The 17,182-nt window shown below is 41.0% G+C and overlaps 1 protein-coding gene across 8 annotated transcripts in view; it reads left to right on the plus strand.

The window, feature by feature from the left end:
* FMN1 (formin 1) overlaps nt 1-13,782 on the plus strand; it is a 438,849-nt gene extending 425,067 nt beyond the window's left edge. For 4 of the 8 annotated variants that reach the window (XM_077880461.1, XM_077880460.1, XM_077880459.1 and 1 more), the window contains one exon: nt 12,937-13,772. In XM_077880461.1, the coding sequence (XP_077736587.1) occupies nt 12,937-13,113 (177 nt within the window). In that variant the 3' untranslated portion in view covers nt 13,114-13,772. Of the gene's footprint in view, nt 1-12,936 lie in introns of all 8 variants that reach the window. The other 4 variants (XR_013369929.1, XR_013369923.1, XM_077880462.1 and 1 more) reach the window with 4 other exon arrangements.
* The last annotated feature ends 3,400 nt before the right edge of the window (nt 13,783-17,182 follow it).

The raw sequence follows: 17,182 nt of genomic DNA on the forward strand, positions 1-17,182 counted from the left end.
TCAGCGGTTGAACATCTGCCTTTGGCTCAGGTCGTGATCCTGGAGTCCCAGAATCGAGTCCCACATCGGGCTCCCTGCAGGGAGCCTGCTTCTCCCTCTGCCTGTGTCTCTGTGTCTCTCATGAATAAATAAATAACATACTTTTTTAAAAAGAAATAGACCTAATTGATGTATATTAGAACACAGCACCCAACAACTCTTTAAACAGGTACAAAGCATTTTCAAAACTTTATCATGTGTTGGGCCATAAAGCAAGTCTCAACAAATTTAAAGGAATTGAATCCATTGAATATGCTCTGTGAAAATAATGCAATTAAACTAAAAAAAAAAAAAAAAACTTTTTTAATCTGGAAAATGTATATGTTTATGGAAATTAAGAAATTCACTTCTAAAATATCTAGTGGGTAAAAAGAAATCACAATAAAATTTAGAAAATATTTTGAGCTGAATGATAATATTCATGAAGAAACTTGTGGAATGTAGCAAAATCAGTGTTTAAAAGGAAAGCTATAAACTTAAATTCATAAACGGGAAAGATGGGTAAGTCCTAATGAGTTAATATCCATCTCAAGAAATTAGAAAAATAATGATGAATAAAACCAAAAGAACATAAAAGGGAGAGAAAAATTAAAATTGGATTAGCAAAGCCGGAAGATGATTATTTAAAAAGTCTAACAAACTTCTTAAAACTTTGACAAGGCTGACTCAAATCAGAGACAGAGAGAGAGAGACAAATAATTAATATAAAAAACAAGAGAAGGAACCTCACTACAGAGGCTGGAGAAGGTAAAAAGATAATATTATTTATTATTTAAAAACTATCTACTGATATATTTTAAAATCTTGAAAAAAAAAATAAAACCTTGATAAAATGAAAAAACTCAGGGGCACCTGGGTGGCTCAGCAGTTGAGCCTTCGGCTCAGGGCGTGATCCTGGGGTTCCGGGATTGAGTCCTGCACTGGGCTCCCTGCATGGAGCCTGCTTCTCCCTCTGCCTGTGCCTGCCTCTCTCTCTGTGTGTCTCTCATGAATAAATAAATACAATCTTTTTTTAAAAAATGAAAAAATATCCAAGTAGCCAAAACTAACAAACAAGAAACAGAATATCTGAATATTATTAAAATATTAAAGAAATTGGACATAATTGAAACTCTAAACCACTGCCTTCAGCAGCAAAATTGATCAATAATTTAAGGAGAAAACACTGATATTACATGCTCTAACAGGGAATAAAAAGGTAGATGACCAAATGAATTTGATCTAATGAAGACATATAATAATGGAAAAGTATAGGTTAACTCAGTCAGAACCCTAGATCTAAAAGCCCTAAACAAAATATTAGCAACCTGAATTCAACTAATGTACGAAGGATAATATACCATGACGAAATTAGGTTTGTTATTCCAAGAATGTTTTGACTATTTAATATTGGATAATCAAGCAATTTAATCAATCACAGTAGCAGAATAGAGAAAAATGATCATCTCATTTGCTGAAATGCACATATTAAATATGAAATGCATATATTAATAATGGAAAAAAGATAACACTTTTAACTAGAATACAATAGAACTTCCTAAATCTGATAAAGATGTGTGTGTGTGTGTGTACACCTAAGCAAGCACTATACATAATGATAAAACAGTAAAATGCTTTTCCTCTGAAATTGAGAACAAGATAAAAATGCTACTACCATCACCAATCAGGTTTATACTGGATAAAGGCGCTAAGCAGTGCATTCATGTAAGAAATTTATTTTTTTACATAAAAATGTAAAAATTGCTGAGGCGCCTGGATGGCACAGTTGGTTAAGCTTCTGACTCTTGGTTTCAGCTCAGGTCATGATCTCCAGGTGGTGAGATCGAGCACCACCCTCCACCTCCATCTCACCTCCCTATCCCTACCCCGCTCCACACTCAGTCCCAAGTCTGCTTAATTTTCCCTTTTCCTCTCCCCCTGCCTCTTCCCCCACTCTGCTTTCTCTCTTTCTCAAATAAATAGATAAATCTTTCATAAAAATGTAAAAACTGTAGGAATTAGAAAGGAATATATAAAACTTACTATTTACAGATACCATTCTATACATATGTGATCTAAAATAACCTGTAGGCAAATTATTAGAATTGATAAATATATAAAAGAGCTGTTGGACACAACACAAGGCATATTTTATATAAAACTTGTTGATACACACACACACACACACACACACACACTTTTTAAAATTTTGCAAAATACCAAGTACCAAAGAACAAATATAGCAAAATATGTGCACAACATCCACACAAGAGATTATAAATCACTATTATGGGTAAAGACCTCAAATAGAGAAATACATAAGCATATTTATGCACTGAGTATTTCAGGGTGTTAATTCACTCCTCACTGATAAATAGATTCAGTGCAATCCCATCTAAAATCCCAACAGATCTCACTGTGAAACCTGACAAGCTGATTCTAGTATTTGAATGTAAAGGCCAAGAGTTAAGAAGAGCCAACACACTTTTGAAAAGGGGAATAAGGTAAAAAAAATTTTTTAAGTGTTCTACAGGATATCAAAAGCATTTTTTGAAACTATCAACATGATAGCAGTGTGGTTTAGTGCAAGGATAGGCAGACAAATGAATAGACAAGAGAGCCCCCAGCACTGACTCTTATACGAACACGTGATCTAGGACACAACTCTGCGGCACCCCAGAGAAGTAAGGAAAGGACGTTTGCAAGAAGAGGTGCTTACATAATGGGATGTTTATACAGGAAAAATAAAACTCCGCCTCTTTGCTGATATTATACACCAGTATGAGTCCAGGTGCTTTGCAGATCTAAATATGAAAAGCTAAGGAATCAGGCTTTTATAAGACTATCTTTGTGATTTGGAAAAGGGGAAGATTTTTAAACAATACACAAAGAATCACCAAACTAATGATTGATAGATTTTACTACATTAAAACTAAGAGCTTCTCTTCATCAAACAAAAATATCTTTAAGGCACAGTCTGATAAAAGATATATGCAATATGTGTTTTTGACAAAGGATTCTTGTTCGTGTATATAAAGAACTCCTACAGGGGCACCTGGGTGGCTCAGTCGGCTGGGCGTCTGTCTGCAGCTCGAGTCATGGTCTGCAGGTCCTGGGATGGAGCCCTGCGTTGGGCTCCCTCCTTCGTGGGGAGTCTGCTTCTCCCGCTCCCTCTGCCCCTCGCCCCCTCCCCAGCTCATGCCCCACCCCGCCTCTCTCGCTGTCGCTCTAACTCTTTCAAATAAATAAAAATATTTTCTTAAAAAATTAAAAAATCCCGGGATCCCTGGGTGGCGCAGCGGTTTGGCGCCTGCCTTTGGCCCAGGGCACGATCCTGGAGACCTGGGATCGAATCCTACGTCGGGCTCCCGGTGCATGGAGCCTGCTTCTCCCTCTGCCTGTGTCTCTGCCTCTCTCTCTCTCTCTGGACTATGACTATCATAAATAAATAAAAAAAAAATTAAAAAAAAAATTTAAAAATCCCTATAAATTCATATGAAAAGACCCCAAATAGTACAATTTAAAAATCAACAAGAAACCAGACAGAAGAGGACAGAAGAGGATACTCAGGTGGCCAGTACATTTTAAAAAGTTGCTCAGTCTCATTACTGGGTCAGGGGAGTCCAAATTAAAATTATGAGATATCACGGTGATTTAATATACCCACCAGAACGGCTAAAATTAAAAAGACGGCCACTACCCAGTGTTGGTCAGCATGCAAAGCAAGGAAACTCTCTTATGCAGTTGGAGATAACGTAAATTGAGACAGCTACTTTAGAAAAAGTTTCTCGTTACCTGCTACAGCTGAGCGAACACACACTTTAGGACCTAGCAATTTCACTCTTAGGTAAGCAAATGCTCCACAGAAGTGCCTCCACTTTTTATCGCGTCCTGGCCTTTGGGCTAAGATCAAGTGTAGAAATGCATGCGCCTTTGCACAAAGATGCACACCCAGCAGTGTCTGTGGCACCCTTATTCGTAGCCATCAAGATGGGAAACAACTCACATTTTCTTCAAGAGTGGAACAGGTAAATCGTGACACACATTTGCACATTAGAATATTATGTAGCAGTGAGACTGAATGAGAGCTACAAATAACTGTGTGGATAAGTCACAAACAAGACTGAAAAAACCTCGCACATAGAATAATATGCTGTGTGCTTCCACTTATATAAAGTTCCAAAACGAGTGAAATAAACCATCACGTTTATATATGCAAACTGAGGTGATGAAACAATAAAGAGAAGGGACCATCAAAAAATAAGTTGGAGGGCACGACTGCATAATTGATAGGCCCAGTACAAAACTAAAATATAGGGTCTCCTCTTCACAGGTTGTCAAGAACTTCAAAACAGTGACAGAAGAACATTAAAACAAATGTGGAGCCCTCCTAAGCATGGGATCCTAAGCAGGCCCATGAGGCCACCCCAGGGAGGGCATACGAAAGGCCTCCAAGGTGCTGGCCATGTAACAGTCTTAGTTTTCCAATAATTCAATCACCTTAACTGTGTATTTTTTTTTTTTTTTTTGTATATGTATGTTAAAGCATGGTAAAGAAAAGAGATCTTTAGGGCCCCTGGGTGGCTCAGTGTTTGAGTGGCTGCCTTTGGCTCAGGGTGTGATCCCAGGGTCCCTGGGATCGAGTCCCACATCAGGCTCCCCGCAGGGAGCCTTCGCCGGCCCCGCCGCCTCCGCGGGAAGTGCCCACAGGGCTGCGCCCCCCGCCCCCCGCCCCCGGAGGGGACCGGCTCGGCCAGATGCCGCCTCCGAAGACCCTCCCCCCCCTACCCCCCCCGCGAGTGACCCGGCCGGGTTCTCCTGATCCAGAGGGAGGCGGGAAGGGGCCAGGGCCCCCGAGGTCACGGGCGCACAGTGAAGACACCCGGGGACTTGAACCCCTTCCCTGCCAGGCCGGCCGACGTCCCGGGGCGGCTGGGCAGGATTCGAGCCCGGTTCCCTCCGCGCCAACCGCAGGACACAGCCCAGGGCCCTTTCGCTCTTCCCGCGGGTGAGGTCGGCCTCGGACGTTGCGCCTCCACCGGTAACAGGACCGTGGTCAAGGGCGGGAAGAAGGCGGACCGGGCGAAGGCCAGACGGTGTGGACAAGGAAGACTCTGATGTCGGTTCCTGCGTTTAACCGGGTTTTTCTGCTTTGACGCTTTCCTCAATGTGCACGTGTAAATCCGGCCAGGCCCAGGGATGGAAAACCTCATTTTGGAGCAAAACAACTAGAAGTGGAAAAGCTGTTGCCCCTGAATTGTCTTTGTTTCCTGGAGAAAAACGTACACGAGCCTCTGCCCAGCACTTCTCAAAAAGCTACTGGCATTTTTTTGGCCTCCATTGAGCTTCCCCGGTTGCCTATATATAGCCCTGTCTTGTGTAAAGAATTTAAAAAGCATTAGGATGCAGAAATCAAAGAGACAATAAATTTAAAACCAATCTTATTGTCTGCAGCCTAAAGTGTTATTCAGATCAAAGGGGAGGGGACATCTGGCTTCTGGCTTGCTGCAAAAGGCAGATCACGTTACCTACATTGCAATCGCTAGATTCATCCACTCTCTCAATTTTGGGGTCTAGAGAATAAGGCTTTTTTAGCTCCCAGCGAACCATACATGGTAGGTGAATCCATCAGACTTCCCCATACTTTTGAAATAAAACAAGCTCCACAGGATCATATAAACACGTACTCAGGAGCTCTACCCCAGGCCTCTGGTCCTGTGTGAGGCCTTGGAGAGCTCAAAGCCGTAGCCACGTTGTCACCACTCTTCTCTACCCCCACCTCCAAAGCCAGAACTTTCTGATTTGCGAACCCAGCTTCATAATCGAGGATGCTCATCCATATGTGACTATTTGAATCTGTTTGGCCCAAATCACAGTTTGGAGCTGAGTCACAGGACAGTTAGTCGAAAACTTCTGTGCTGCTTTTCCTCCATTTTGGTTATAAAAGCGTAGACTTGTCTTACTACAAATTTTTCATAATGATGGCTTTGAAAGAAGGCCCAATTGTGCTCTTTGTCTAGCAATTTACTTAGTGTCTGTACAAATTCTGTACATGAGCCAGTTCTACATTATGTGGATAAGATCTCCCTCGTAGCCCAGATGAAGGAAGTACAGCAATTGACAGGCCATGAATACACCATTACAGGCCCAAACCAGGAGGTCTTTGGTCAGTGTGTAGCTCCGATTTCATTGGTTCTCGGGAGCAAGTAGCACAAGCACAGGATATGGTTTTGGTGTGGCTTGGTTTGGTTTTCAGAGCGTTTCAGAGGGGAACAAAGAAGGAAGCTCCACATTTAAAAACACCTTCCAGTAACTCGGTGTCTCCACACACCTCTCTCTTTCCTTAGCAGGTTCTCACCCCCAAAGGTCTAGAGAGGAATGCAGAAAACGGCAGCATGAATTGTGTTGAGGGACATCACATACAGCTCCCGGCGGCATTCTTCAATTACTGATGTGGTTCACTCGCTTTCCAATAAAACGGGGAAGGTTCCAAAATGACGGACAATGAGGGATCCCCAGAAATTACTTGACATTGCTCAGCCCCACTCGTGTATTTCTGTTCCACCACAATTTTCTTTTACCGACTCTAGATTCCTCCCTGCGTTAAGAGCCTTCTGGAAACTTGCAAAACAAACGAAACTTTTCTGTCTTATCACCTAAGCCTTCTCTTCTCACCCATTCTCACCTACCCCATCTTTCAGGAGAAAGGGTCTCTGCCAACCAAGTGTTAGAAAATCTCCAAGAGATTTAGCATGATCCTAGCTTGATAATCTTCTCCAAGAGACATGATTCTCTTCCATAATCTTACTTTGTATTTCACTAAGAATGCCATTTTGTTGCTGATGAAAGACTCTCATTCAAAATACAAAGAATCTTTGGTGAGAGGTAAGAATGAGTGGGGAAATTTTAACTTTTGTACATAACAGCATCTCAGAGTAAAGGATATTTGAGGGTCTTCAGTTTCTGGAGGGAATTGGAATTAAGATTTTTTGATGTAGCATCTCATCAACATCAATGGCTCTTCAATTCCATTTTTTCTGACACATTAGTTGACATAAATGTTATATCAGTCTCAGGTGTACAACACAGTGACTCAGCAATTCTGAACATTATACAGTACTCACCACGATGAACGTAGTCACCATGTGTCACCATGCAGCATGATTACAATATTATTGACTATATTCCCTCAACGTTCTTTTCATCTCCATGACCTATTTATTTTATAACTAGAAGTCTGTGCCTCTTAATCCCCTTCACCTATTTCTCTCCTATCCTCATCCCCTCCTCCAGCAACCACCAGTTTTCTGTATTTATGAGTCCGTTTCTGTTTTTTGTTTGTTTCTTCATTGTTCTGTTTTTTAGATTCCACGTGTAAGTGAAATCATATGATATTGTGTTTCTCATTTCACTCAGCGTAATATCCTGTAGGCCCATCCATATTGTTGCAAGTAGCAAGACTTTATTCTTTTTTTTTTTTTTTTAATGGCTGAAAGATATTCCATTGTAATTATAACCACATCTTTATCCATTGACCATATCGATGGACCCTTGGGTGGCTTTCATATTTTGACTATATTTGTAAATAAGGCCGCAATAAACATAGGGGTGCATGGATCTTTTTGAATTAGTGTTTTTGTTTTCTTTGGGTAAATACCCAGGAGTGGAATTACTGGCCTTAATTATGTTTTGCGAGTAATGCCCAGTTTGCTTTGAATCCTGGGTGAGCCTCAGAAGTGAAATTTTGCTATAAGTCTAGATTCCAGTTCTGACAGCGTGTCTGAAAAGAAAGTGAAGAATTGAAATGTTTTGTAAAATATAGAGGGGAGAGACTAACAAGGAAGAACCTTCTAACCCTTCCAGCCATGCCATGAACACCTGGAAAGGTGCATTTTCAGTGTTAAGTATCAGGAAAAGAAAACTAAATACCATTATCTTCTTTTACACCAACGTCTATTCTTTTTCTTGTTTTTCCTTTACAAACACAGCCCCTCTCTCTGGGGCTCACTGGCATATCCCATAAACTTTTCTGGATGCCTTCTGGCTGTCAAAACCACCTGAGAGGTGGGGCTATGCATATCCTAACTACTACCCACTAAAAGAAAGACTTAATGCTTCTCTTAATTATGTTGTTGAGAACATAAACTACCCTACAACTCTGAAAGGACCCAGGAGTGCCTCCAAACAGGCTTTGTTCATTATGACAGGTCTATGTATTTATTGTGGATACAATGACAAAAATGTTATGTCTTCCCCCATTAGGGAGCCGAGGTTTTACTTTGATAGACATATAACTTTTCTCAGATTTCTGAAAAGTAGACCTTTCTTTCTAACCCTGCCCTCTCCCATGCCTCCAGAAAGCACATCAATAAAGCCAAACTTTGGCAGAAAAGGAAAAATGTAGAGCAGAAATGAATGTCTAATAATTGAAAGCATCGTGGACCTTATTACGGTTTATTGCCTTATTCTAGGGGTCGGATGAGCACACTGTAAAGAGTGTGGCACTAAATTTATTAGCATGGTTATCATATTTCAGACAAGACATAAAACTGAGGGGACCCACTTCTTCCATCCCATGGCACCTTCTACAAGAAGAGTCGAGTTATCCTGGCACAGATCCAGATCCTACTATCTGATGACTTATATTTCCTTTGTAGAATGCCTGGCAGACATTATAGGTTCTTCCTCTTTGAAACAGAGTCACTACCATAGAACAGCCAAAATGGGCTTCTGCAAAGGGATGTGGGAAAAAATTCTCACGTCCTAGCATGTGGATCAAGTGAACAGAAGGAGCAGTGTGGCCTTAAGTAGGAAGCTGAGCTAGATCATCAGTGTTCCTCATTTGTTACTAAACAGGTTCCTGACCCACCTGACCACAACTGCTCGCTTTATTTATTTATTTATTTATTTATTTATTTATTTATTTATTTTTTATGTATGTATGTATGTATGTATTTTTAAAGCCCAGATTCTGAATTGGCTGCTCCAATGCTAGTTTTTCTGAACTCTATGCACTGCATTCTCTACCTCAAAAAGTAGGGCAAGTTTTGTTTTCTTTGGCTTGTCCTTGTTACCTTTAGACTTAATTCCACATTTCTCTACAGGATTTAAAAGAAAACTACTCATGCAATATCGTGTAAATCATTTTGCTTCTGATTTCATTCCTCCAAAATGGGAATCATTTAAATATGTCCTGCCTTTCTCTCAAAATTAATGAGGATCAAATAAAACAATGTCTGCAAAAGGGTACATTTTTCCATTTTAAAGCAATCTAAAAAATCAACTTGTTATCAAGTAACAATGGGTATAAATTTGTGTTGGGCTCTGATAAACACACCACATGAATTTATTGTTTCCTTCTTGTAGAACTCCACTAAAAGGCAAAGAATTTAAAAGGTATGAACGTACAAGGACAAAGAATAAGAAAAAGAGACAATAGAAATTGAGTGGTTTCTGTAAATTTTTTAGGACATGGAAGGCAGACAGGGGACAGTGAATTTGACTGTGTGCTAGTAACTTCAAACTGACTTCAAAATCCTAAGGCTCAGAGGTAAGGTGTGGGAAAAGATGGGTGTCACGGGGAGCCGCAGAGCTGATCTGAAGGAGACTGAGTCCAAGTTTGTACACAGAACAGCTGAACACTCCTATCCTTTCTCCCAGCCTGTGAGGTCCTTTGTGGTGGCTTAAAGATGGCCACATATTATCTGACATTTCTCTCAAGAGGTGGGGATATCTCCTTCTTGGTCTGGGCAGGTCTAGACTGCTTTGACCAATTGAATACGGTGGAAGTGACACTGTGTAGGTTTCCAGGGCCAGCCCAAAGAAATTGGGAGAATTTACCTTCTTTTTCTTGGAACACTTGCTTTTGAAACCCAACCACCATACTCAGAAGCTTAAGACACGTGAAGAGACTGAAGCTCAGCTTCCAGCTGTGGCATCAATTACCAGCCTCGTGAGTCAGTCATTTGGGGCATTTCTCCCTGTTGAGCTTCCAGTGATCCCAGCTCCAGGTGCTATCTGACTGCGCCAGCATGAGAAACCTCTACTCAAGTAAGAACCACTCAGCTGAGTTCAGTCAGCTCACAGAACCATGATAGATAATAATAATAATAATAAATTAAGCTACTTGGGCAGCCCAGGTGGCTCAGTGGTTTAGCGCCGCCTTCATCCCAGGGGGTGATCCTGGACACCGGGGATCGAGTCCCCCATCGGGCTCCCTGCATGGAGCCTGCTTCTCCCTCTGCCTGTGTCTCTGCCTCTCTCTCTCTCTCTCTCTCTCTCTCTCTCTCTCTCTCCCTCTCATGAATAAATAAATAAAATCTTAAAAAAGATTAAGCTACTTAGTTTTGGAATGGTTTCTCATGCAATAGACAACTAGAACACCAAATTACACCAGGGAACTATAACCTTATCTAACCTAACTTGACCACTGAAAAACATTAATTCTTTTGAAAAATTAAACCCAAAGTTTTGAAAACTAGACTTAACATATTGTGTTGTAGATTATCCTTAGATGAACTATTTTAAAATTTAAATTAGGTGCCACTTAAATTTAGTTTATCACACCATCAATAGCTGATTAAAAAGAAAAGTATTTCTAGAGAGAAAGAAGAAAGGAAGGAAGGAAGGAAGGAAGGAAGGAAGGAAGGAAGGAAGGAAGGGAGGGAGGGAGGGAGGGAGGAAGGAAGGAAGGAAGGAAGGAAGGAAGGAAGGAAGGAAGGAAGGAAGGAAGGAATTAGTTAATTAAACCCAGAAATCTTTGAATTTCAGGACAACCAGTCTAACTAAAGACAGAGATGAGACATGGAGCTAATAAATAAAAGTCTTCATACTGAACAAAGAGCCCACCCAGCCTTTTTTTTTTTCACCCTCATAGAAGGCTAGCAGCTTCCCCCAAAAAATGTATAGTGGATTCTTCTCTTGGGAAACTTAATCGCTCCAGAGAAAAGATCATCAAATATTGACATTTGGGAATTCCCCCAATTAAAAGGTTGCCTCACCACCAGATTAGCTTGCAGTGAAGGATTCCAGCTTAATAACTTTCCCAAACACAGATCTTCTCAATTGGCTTATTAGAGCTCAAATGAAATATACCACTAAGAATCACCAACATCTTAGGAAAGCCAGACGTTAATACACACATCCATACCTACGAGAGCCAGAGACAATATAGAGAATGGGGGTGGGGAGGACTGACAAAAAAAAAACGGGGGGGGGGGCAGCCCCGGTGGCCCAGCGGTTTAGCGTGGCCTTCAGCCTGGGGTGTGATCCTGGACACTGGGGATCGAGTCCCACGTCAGGCTCCCAGCATGGAGCCTGCTTCTCCCTCTGCCTATGTCTCTGCCTCTCTCTCTCTCTCTCTCTCTCTCTCTGTGTGTGTCTCTCATGAATAAATAAATAAAATCTTTTAAAAAAGGATCCATGAAACAAGAACAGGATATTATTTTATTTTTTTAAATAGGCTCTGCATACAACGTGGGGCTCAAACTCATGACCTCGAGATCGAGAGCCACATGCTCCACCAAATGAGCCAGCCACCCAGAACATTATTTAAAAAAAACACCAGAAGGAATGACAGAAACTCTTTAGAAACAACAACAAACCTGACTGCCTAAATTTAAAATTCCTGGGAAGATATATGTTGTAAAACAGACTACCACAAACTTAGTGGCTTAAAACAACACACATTTATTATCTCACAGTCAGGCGTCCAGGCACAGCTTAGCTGGGTCCTCTACTCATGATCCCACAAGGCAATAATCAATGTGTCACCCAGGACTGGGTTCTCACCAGAGGCTAGAGTGAAAAAAGATCCAATTCTCAGCTCCTTCAAGTTGTTTCCAAAAATCATTTCCTTGCAGCTATAGATTCCTGGCAGCTTGCTTCTTCAAAGCCAGCAATGGAGAGAGAAAAACAGACCCTGGCAAGGTGGGAGCTACGCTTTCATGTGATCACATTCACATTATGATCATGTGATCCTGTCCCCTGTGTCACATTCCACTTATGAGAAGCAATTTCCAGGTCCTAGCCACACTACAGAGAAGGGTATCATGCAAAGATATGAATGCAGGAAATAGAATACTTGGGGGAATTCCTTAAGACATCATGTAAATAGGGATAAGTGTGTGTGTGTGTGTGTGTGTGTGTGTGTGTGTTTGTGTGTGGGTGTACATGTATATATTTGAATATATTTTTTAAGAAAATCAAATGAATGAAAAAAGATCAAATGGCTAACTCCAAGATCAACTGAACAAAGCAAACCCAAATTCAGCAGTCAATAGTAATTGATGATCATAACAGTGTATGATGATTGATGTAAGCAAAATTTGCAGCACAAATTTTATAGCATAGAATGAGTGAAACGGAGGATGAACTCGCTGTCTTCTTTACCATAACACAATGTTAGCAAACAATATATAAAATTAAAAGTAAGAAATAGAAAGATGGGGACGCCTGGGTGGCTCAGTGGTTGAGTGTCTGCCTTTGGCACAGGGCATGATCCCAGGGTCCCGGGATCCAGTCCTACATCAGGCTCCCCATAGAGAGGCTGCTTCTCCCTCTGCCTGTATCTCTGCCTCTCTCTCTGTGTCTCTCATGAATAAATAAATAAAATTTAAGTAAGTAGAAAGATGGATGCAATGGCAGAAGAAACAGCCATTTTCAATGGTTGACTCTCAGAAATGAGACTGAAGGAGTCAAGTAGAAGAGCTGGGACAAGAGCTGATGTTTTTCATCATAAGCCTTTGAACACTGTTTTCTTTCACCCTTGTATCCATGAGTTACTTCAATGTGGCATCTTGCCCTCTCAGTACCTATTCCAGTATCCTCCTGGATTGTCTCCTATACTGTAGAGCACAGAAAGCTAAACAGTTGCACTTCCCAAACATTCATGAAGTTAATGTTTATAATTTGCCCTAGGTTCCAATGAGCAGATCCATCACACTAGACCTGCCTGCAGAAGTAACCAACCTGAGCCAGCAACCATTCATAGGAATTCATAACGTCTGTCAAGCATGGGGAGGGAGTCATTGGGATCTTGGGCAGCTGGGCTGCAGTTTTCTCTTGAATGTAGGCAAACTCAGTGACTTCTTTTGACAAATAAGATAGAGCAAAAGTAAAGGTCTGTGGCTTTGAAGACTAAGTCATGAAAGGTACCACGACTTCTTCGTTGCTCTTTCTTGATTTACTTACTCTGGAGAAAGCCAGTTGTGAGGAGCTAAGACCGCCAGCCGCCAGCCACGTGAGTGAACCATGTTGGAAGTAGGTTCTCCAGCCTGTGAAGTCATTAGGGGTCTGAAACCTCCGCTGACACCTTGCCTGCAAACTCCTGAGAGAGAGAACCACCCAGCTGAGTCATTCCCAGATCCCTACCAGAAAAAGTCAGATACACTTGGCAGGATGAGTACTGGGTGTTATACTATATGTTGGCAAATCGAACTTCAATAAAATATATATAAAGAAAACGTCAGATAATAAATATTTGTTGTTTTAGGCTACTGAGCTTTGACATAATTTGTTACAGAGCAATCTCTAGCAAATACAAGATGATTCATAGGTTGGCCTGACTTTGTCATACTTCAATTCAGTAAAAAAATTCTTTCATTAAGATACCCGGTCCATCTTTTGGCTCTGTTTTTCTGTGTGTAGAGACCTCATTCTTCAGACAGTTTCATCCATATACCTGGGAAGAAAGATGGCCATCAGCAGATTTTTATCTACAGGCTTATGATCCCAGAGGAGGGGGAAAAATCTTGTTTCTCCCGGCCTCTGTATGCAAATCTGAAGGAAGATTCTTATAGACTCAGTTTGGGTTTAAAGACCATTTGAAAAACCAACCATGGTGGCCAAGTTGAATGACTATTCTTATTTTCCAATATGGTCAATTGTCATCCCTATGCCTACAGAGGGAATAAAAACATACAGTGATAAGAAACCTTACTGACACCACAAGGAATGAGGGAAGGGTAGGTCCAAAAAAAAAAAAAAAAGTTTTAAGGAGAAGAGATGTAGGAAGTAAAAAATAATAGATATCTACTTAAAAGCCATCCCAAATATAACCTCTGCTGTCACTGTGGTATAATAATAAACTTCTACATTCAAAATGTCAGTATTGACACTTGTGGAATGGAATGGAATTTCTGAAAGGTCATGAAGCTCATTTCTAATGGACTCTTGCTACATTGTTTAATGACAAATACACATGATAGAGAAAGTGGTTTCAGCTATAAACATAGAAGACAGTAGAATTGTTTTGTGAGCATCAGTATCGAAGCCTTGATTTTTATGCTAACAGGGAACAGTGACAATAAGAATAATTATCTAAAATACTTTGAAATAGCCAATGATTTTAACCTCTGCCCGCTAAATTTGTTGGTGCCATAGGAGGAAATGGACTCTGGTAATCCTCTACTTGGTAATCCCCATCAAGCTCATAGGAGGAGGGCTAGAGCTGCCTTACTTCAGGCCTTTATCTGTTCCCTCTTAAGCAGTTTGCAACCATATAGAGTTAGGGATGCACACTTTGGTGGTGAAACTATCAAGATATGGAAGGAAGAAATTACTATAAAAGTTGAGGGTGTCATTATTAACTGTGGCATGAGAAAGGATTAAAACTGAGATGGGACATAGGAGAGCTTCTGCAAAGGTTAGAAAAAATATATATTTCTTAATCTAATGGTAGTTATAAGGGTATTTGCCCTAGAACAATTCTTTGGTGTAAGTTTTGAAATCAGGAGGTGTCAGTCCTTCAACTTTGTTCTTCTTTTTCAAGATGGTTTCAGCCGTTTTGGGTCCCTTGCATTTTCATATAAATTTTAGGATCATCGAGCAGCCTGGGCGGCTCAGAGGTTTAGTTCCGTCTTCCGCCCAGGGACTGCTCCTGAAGACCCGGGATGGAGTCCCACATCAGCCTCCCTGCATGGAGCCTGCTTCTCCCTCTGCCTGTTGTCTCTACCTCTCCTCTCACCTCTCTCTGTGTCTCTCATGAATAAATAAAATCTTAAAAAAAAAATTTAGGATCAGCTTATCCATTTCCGCAAAGAAGCCAGTTGGGATTTTGATAAGGATTGTACTGAATCTACAATAGAATTCTAATCCATGGGGATGCCTGGATGGCTCAGCGGTTGGGTGCCTCCCTTCGGCCCAGGGTGTGATCCTGGGGTCCTGGGATCGAGTCCTACATCAGGCTCCCTGCATGGAGCCTGCTTCTCCCTCTGCCTATGTCTCTGCCTCTCTTTCTCTGTGTCACTCATGAATAAATAAAATTGTTTAAAAAAAAAAAAGAATTCTAATCCATGAACACAGAAGTCTTTCCATTTATTTTGGTTTTCTTTAATTGCTTTAAACAATGTCTTATTGTTTCCAATATACAAGTCTTGCACTCTGTTAAATTTGTTCCTATATTTATTCCTCCTTTTGATGCTAAACAAAGGAATTGGTTTCATTTCATTTTCAGGTTTTCTCATTGCTAATGTATAAAATACAATTAATTTGTGCATATTGACCTTGCATCCTGCAATCTTAATATACTCATTTATTAAGCTCTTGCTGTGGTCTGAAAGATTGTGTCCACCCCAAAATTCATGTTGAAATCCTAACTTCTAACACGATTGGTATTGGAGGAGGGCCCTTTGGGATGTCCTTAAGTCATGAGGATGGAACCCTCATGAAAAGGATTGGTGCCTTATAAAAGAGGTTCCGGAGAATCTCTAGCCCCTTTCACTGGGTCAGGATACATACAAGAAGTCTGGGACCCAGAAGCCTGCCTTCACCTGACCATGCTGGCAACCTGATCTCAGACTTCCAGCCTCCAAACTATGAGGAATGATTGTTTTTTTTTTTTTTTAATAAGCTACCAGTTTTTTTCATAAACTGTGGTATTTCATTATAGTAGCCTGAATGGACTAAGATAGCTCTAATACTTCTTTAGTGGATTCCTTAGGATTTCTACATACAAGATCATATCATCTGAAAATAAAAATAGTTTGAAGTAATATAATGTGATAAGTCTTGAAATAAGTCTCTCTCCCACTTCATGGGATCTGTTGTTGCTGTTTGTTGTTTGTCTCTTTGTTTAGCAGTGACTTTTATGAATTAATTCAGTGAGGTTTGTATTTTGTGTTGTGTGTTGCCACTGAAGTCTCTGCTTGGTTAGTTTAGTGGTCAGCTAATATTTGAACAGTGATTTCCTATAACACTTGGAACCAATAAGTCTCTCAATCTTTGCCAGGGAGGTTCTGATAATTGTTGGGGGCACAACTTCCATACTCAGACAGGCAATTGACAACTGGGCCTTAGCCTTCACTTCCTCCTTGTGCCGTGATGATCAGCCTGAGGTAAGAGTTTACAGTCCTGTCAGATTCTTCCTGAGCATGTAGAGAGCCCCGGGCATGTCCACAGCCCTATGCAAGCATTGGTCTTTTAGATATCCAGTACTATGTAGGAACTTTTCAAAGCCCCAAGGAAATCTCATTCCCCTGTGTTCAGCCTTTTGCTGCCAAGCTGCTATCCTCTACCTCAAGCAACCACAAAAAATAATCAATTGTCTAACTGTTTTCAACAAGGCTTTTCACATTGGGCAGCTTCCAATCAGGTCAAATAAAGATAGCCTTGCAAGTGGTGTCTCCAGGGTCTGACAGACAAGTCAAATAATGACTGTTCTCTTCGTATTTGGCTTTGAAGGAACTCCAATCCCATTCTACCCCACTCTCCCCCCAGGGTTGCTAGACTGCTGGTTTTCACTGCCACTGCAGGCTGTTGGTTTTTCAGTCTTCTATGGAACTGAAGAAGGATGATGAGAACAGGGCAAGTTACAATATCACAGTATTTGCTGTTCCTACAGAGATTCAGCCTTTTTCTAGAATAAATGCTCCCCAGACTGCTGCAAGCCCTTAGTTAATTTTCAGAGTTCTAAAAAGTTGGTTCTGGTTATTTTTGCCAATTTGTCATTGGATTGATGGAGAATTTTCAGAGCTCCTCGCTTCAACAGTTTTGCTGATATCCTACCATGTACTTTTTTTTTTTTTTTAAACCTAGAATGCCTTTCTGTATCCAGTCCCACTACCCTGTTCAGACGTTGCCTCCTAGATGCAGGTATGGCTTCTCTGAGGACACTGTCTCCTTGGAACGTGCTGTCATATTTCCCCTCCAAGTCCAAGGAAGCCAT

This window comes from Canis aureus, chromosome 32 (genome assembly GCF_053574225.1).
Source record: "Canis aureus isolate CA01 chromosome 32, VMU_Caureus_v.1.0, whole genome shotgun sequence".
Lineage (NCBI taxonomy): Eukaryota > Metazoa > Chordata > Mammalia > Carnivora > Canidae > Canis > Canis aureus.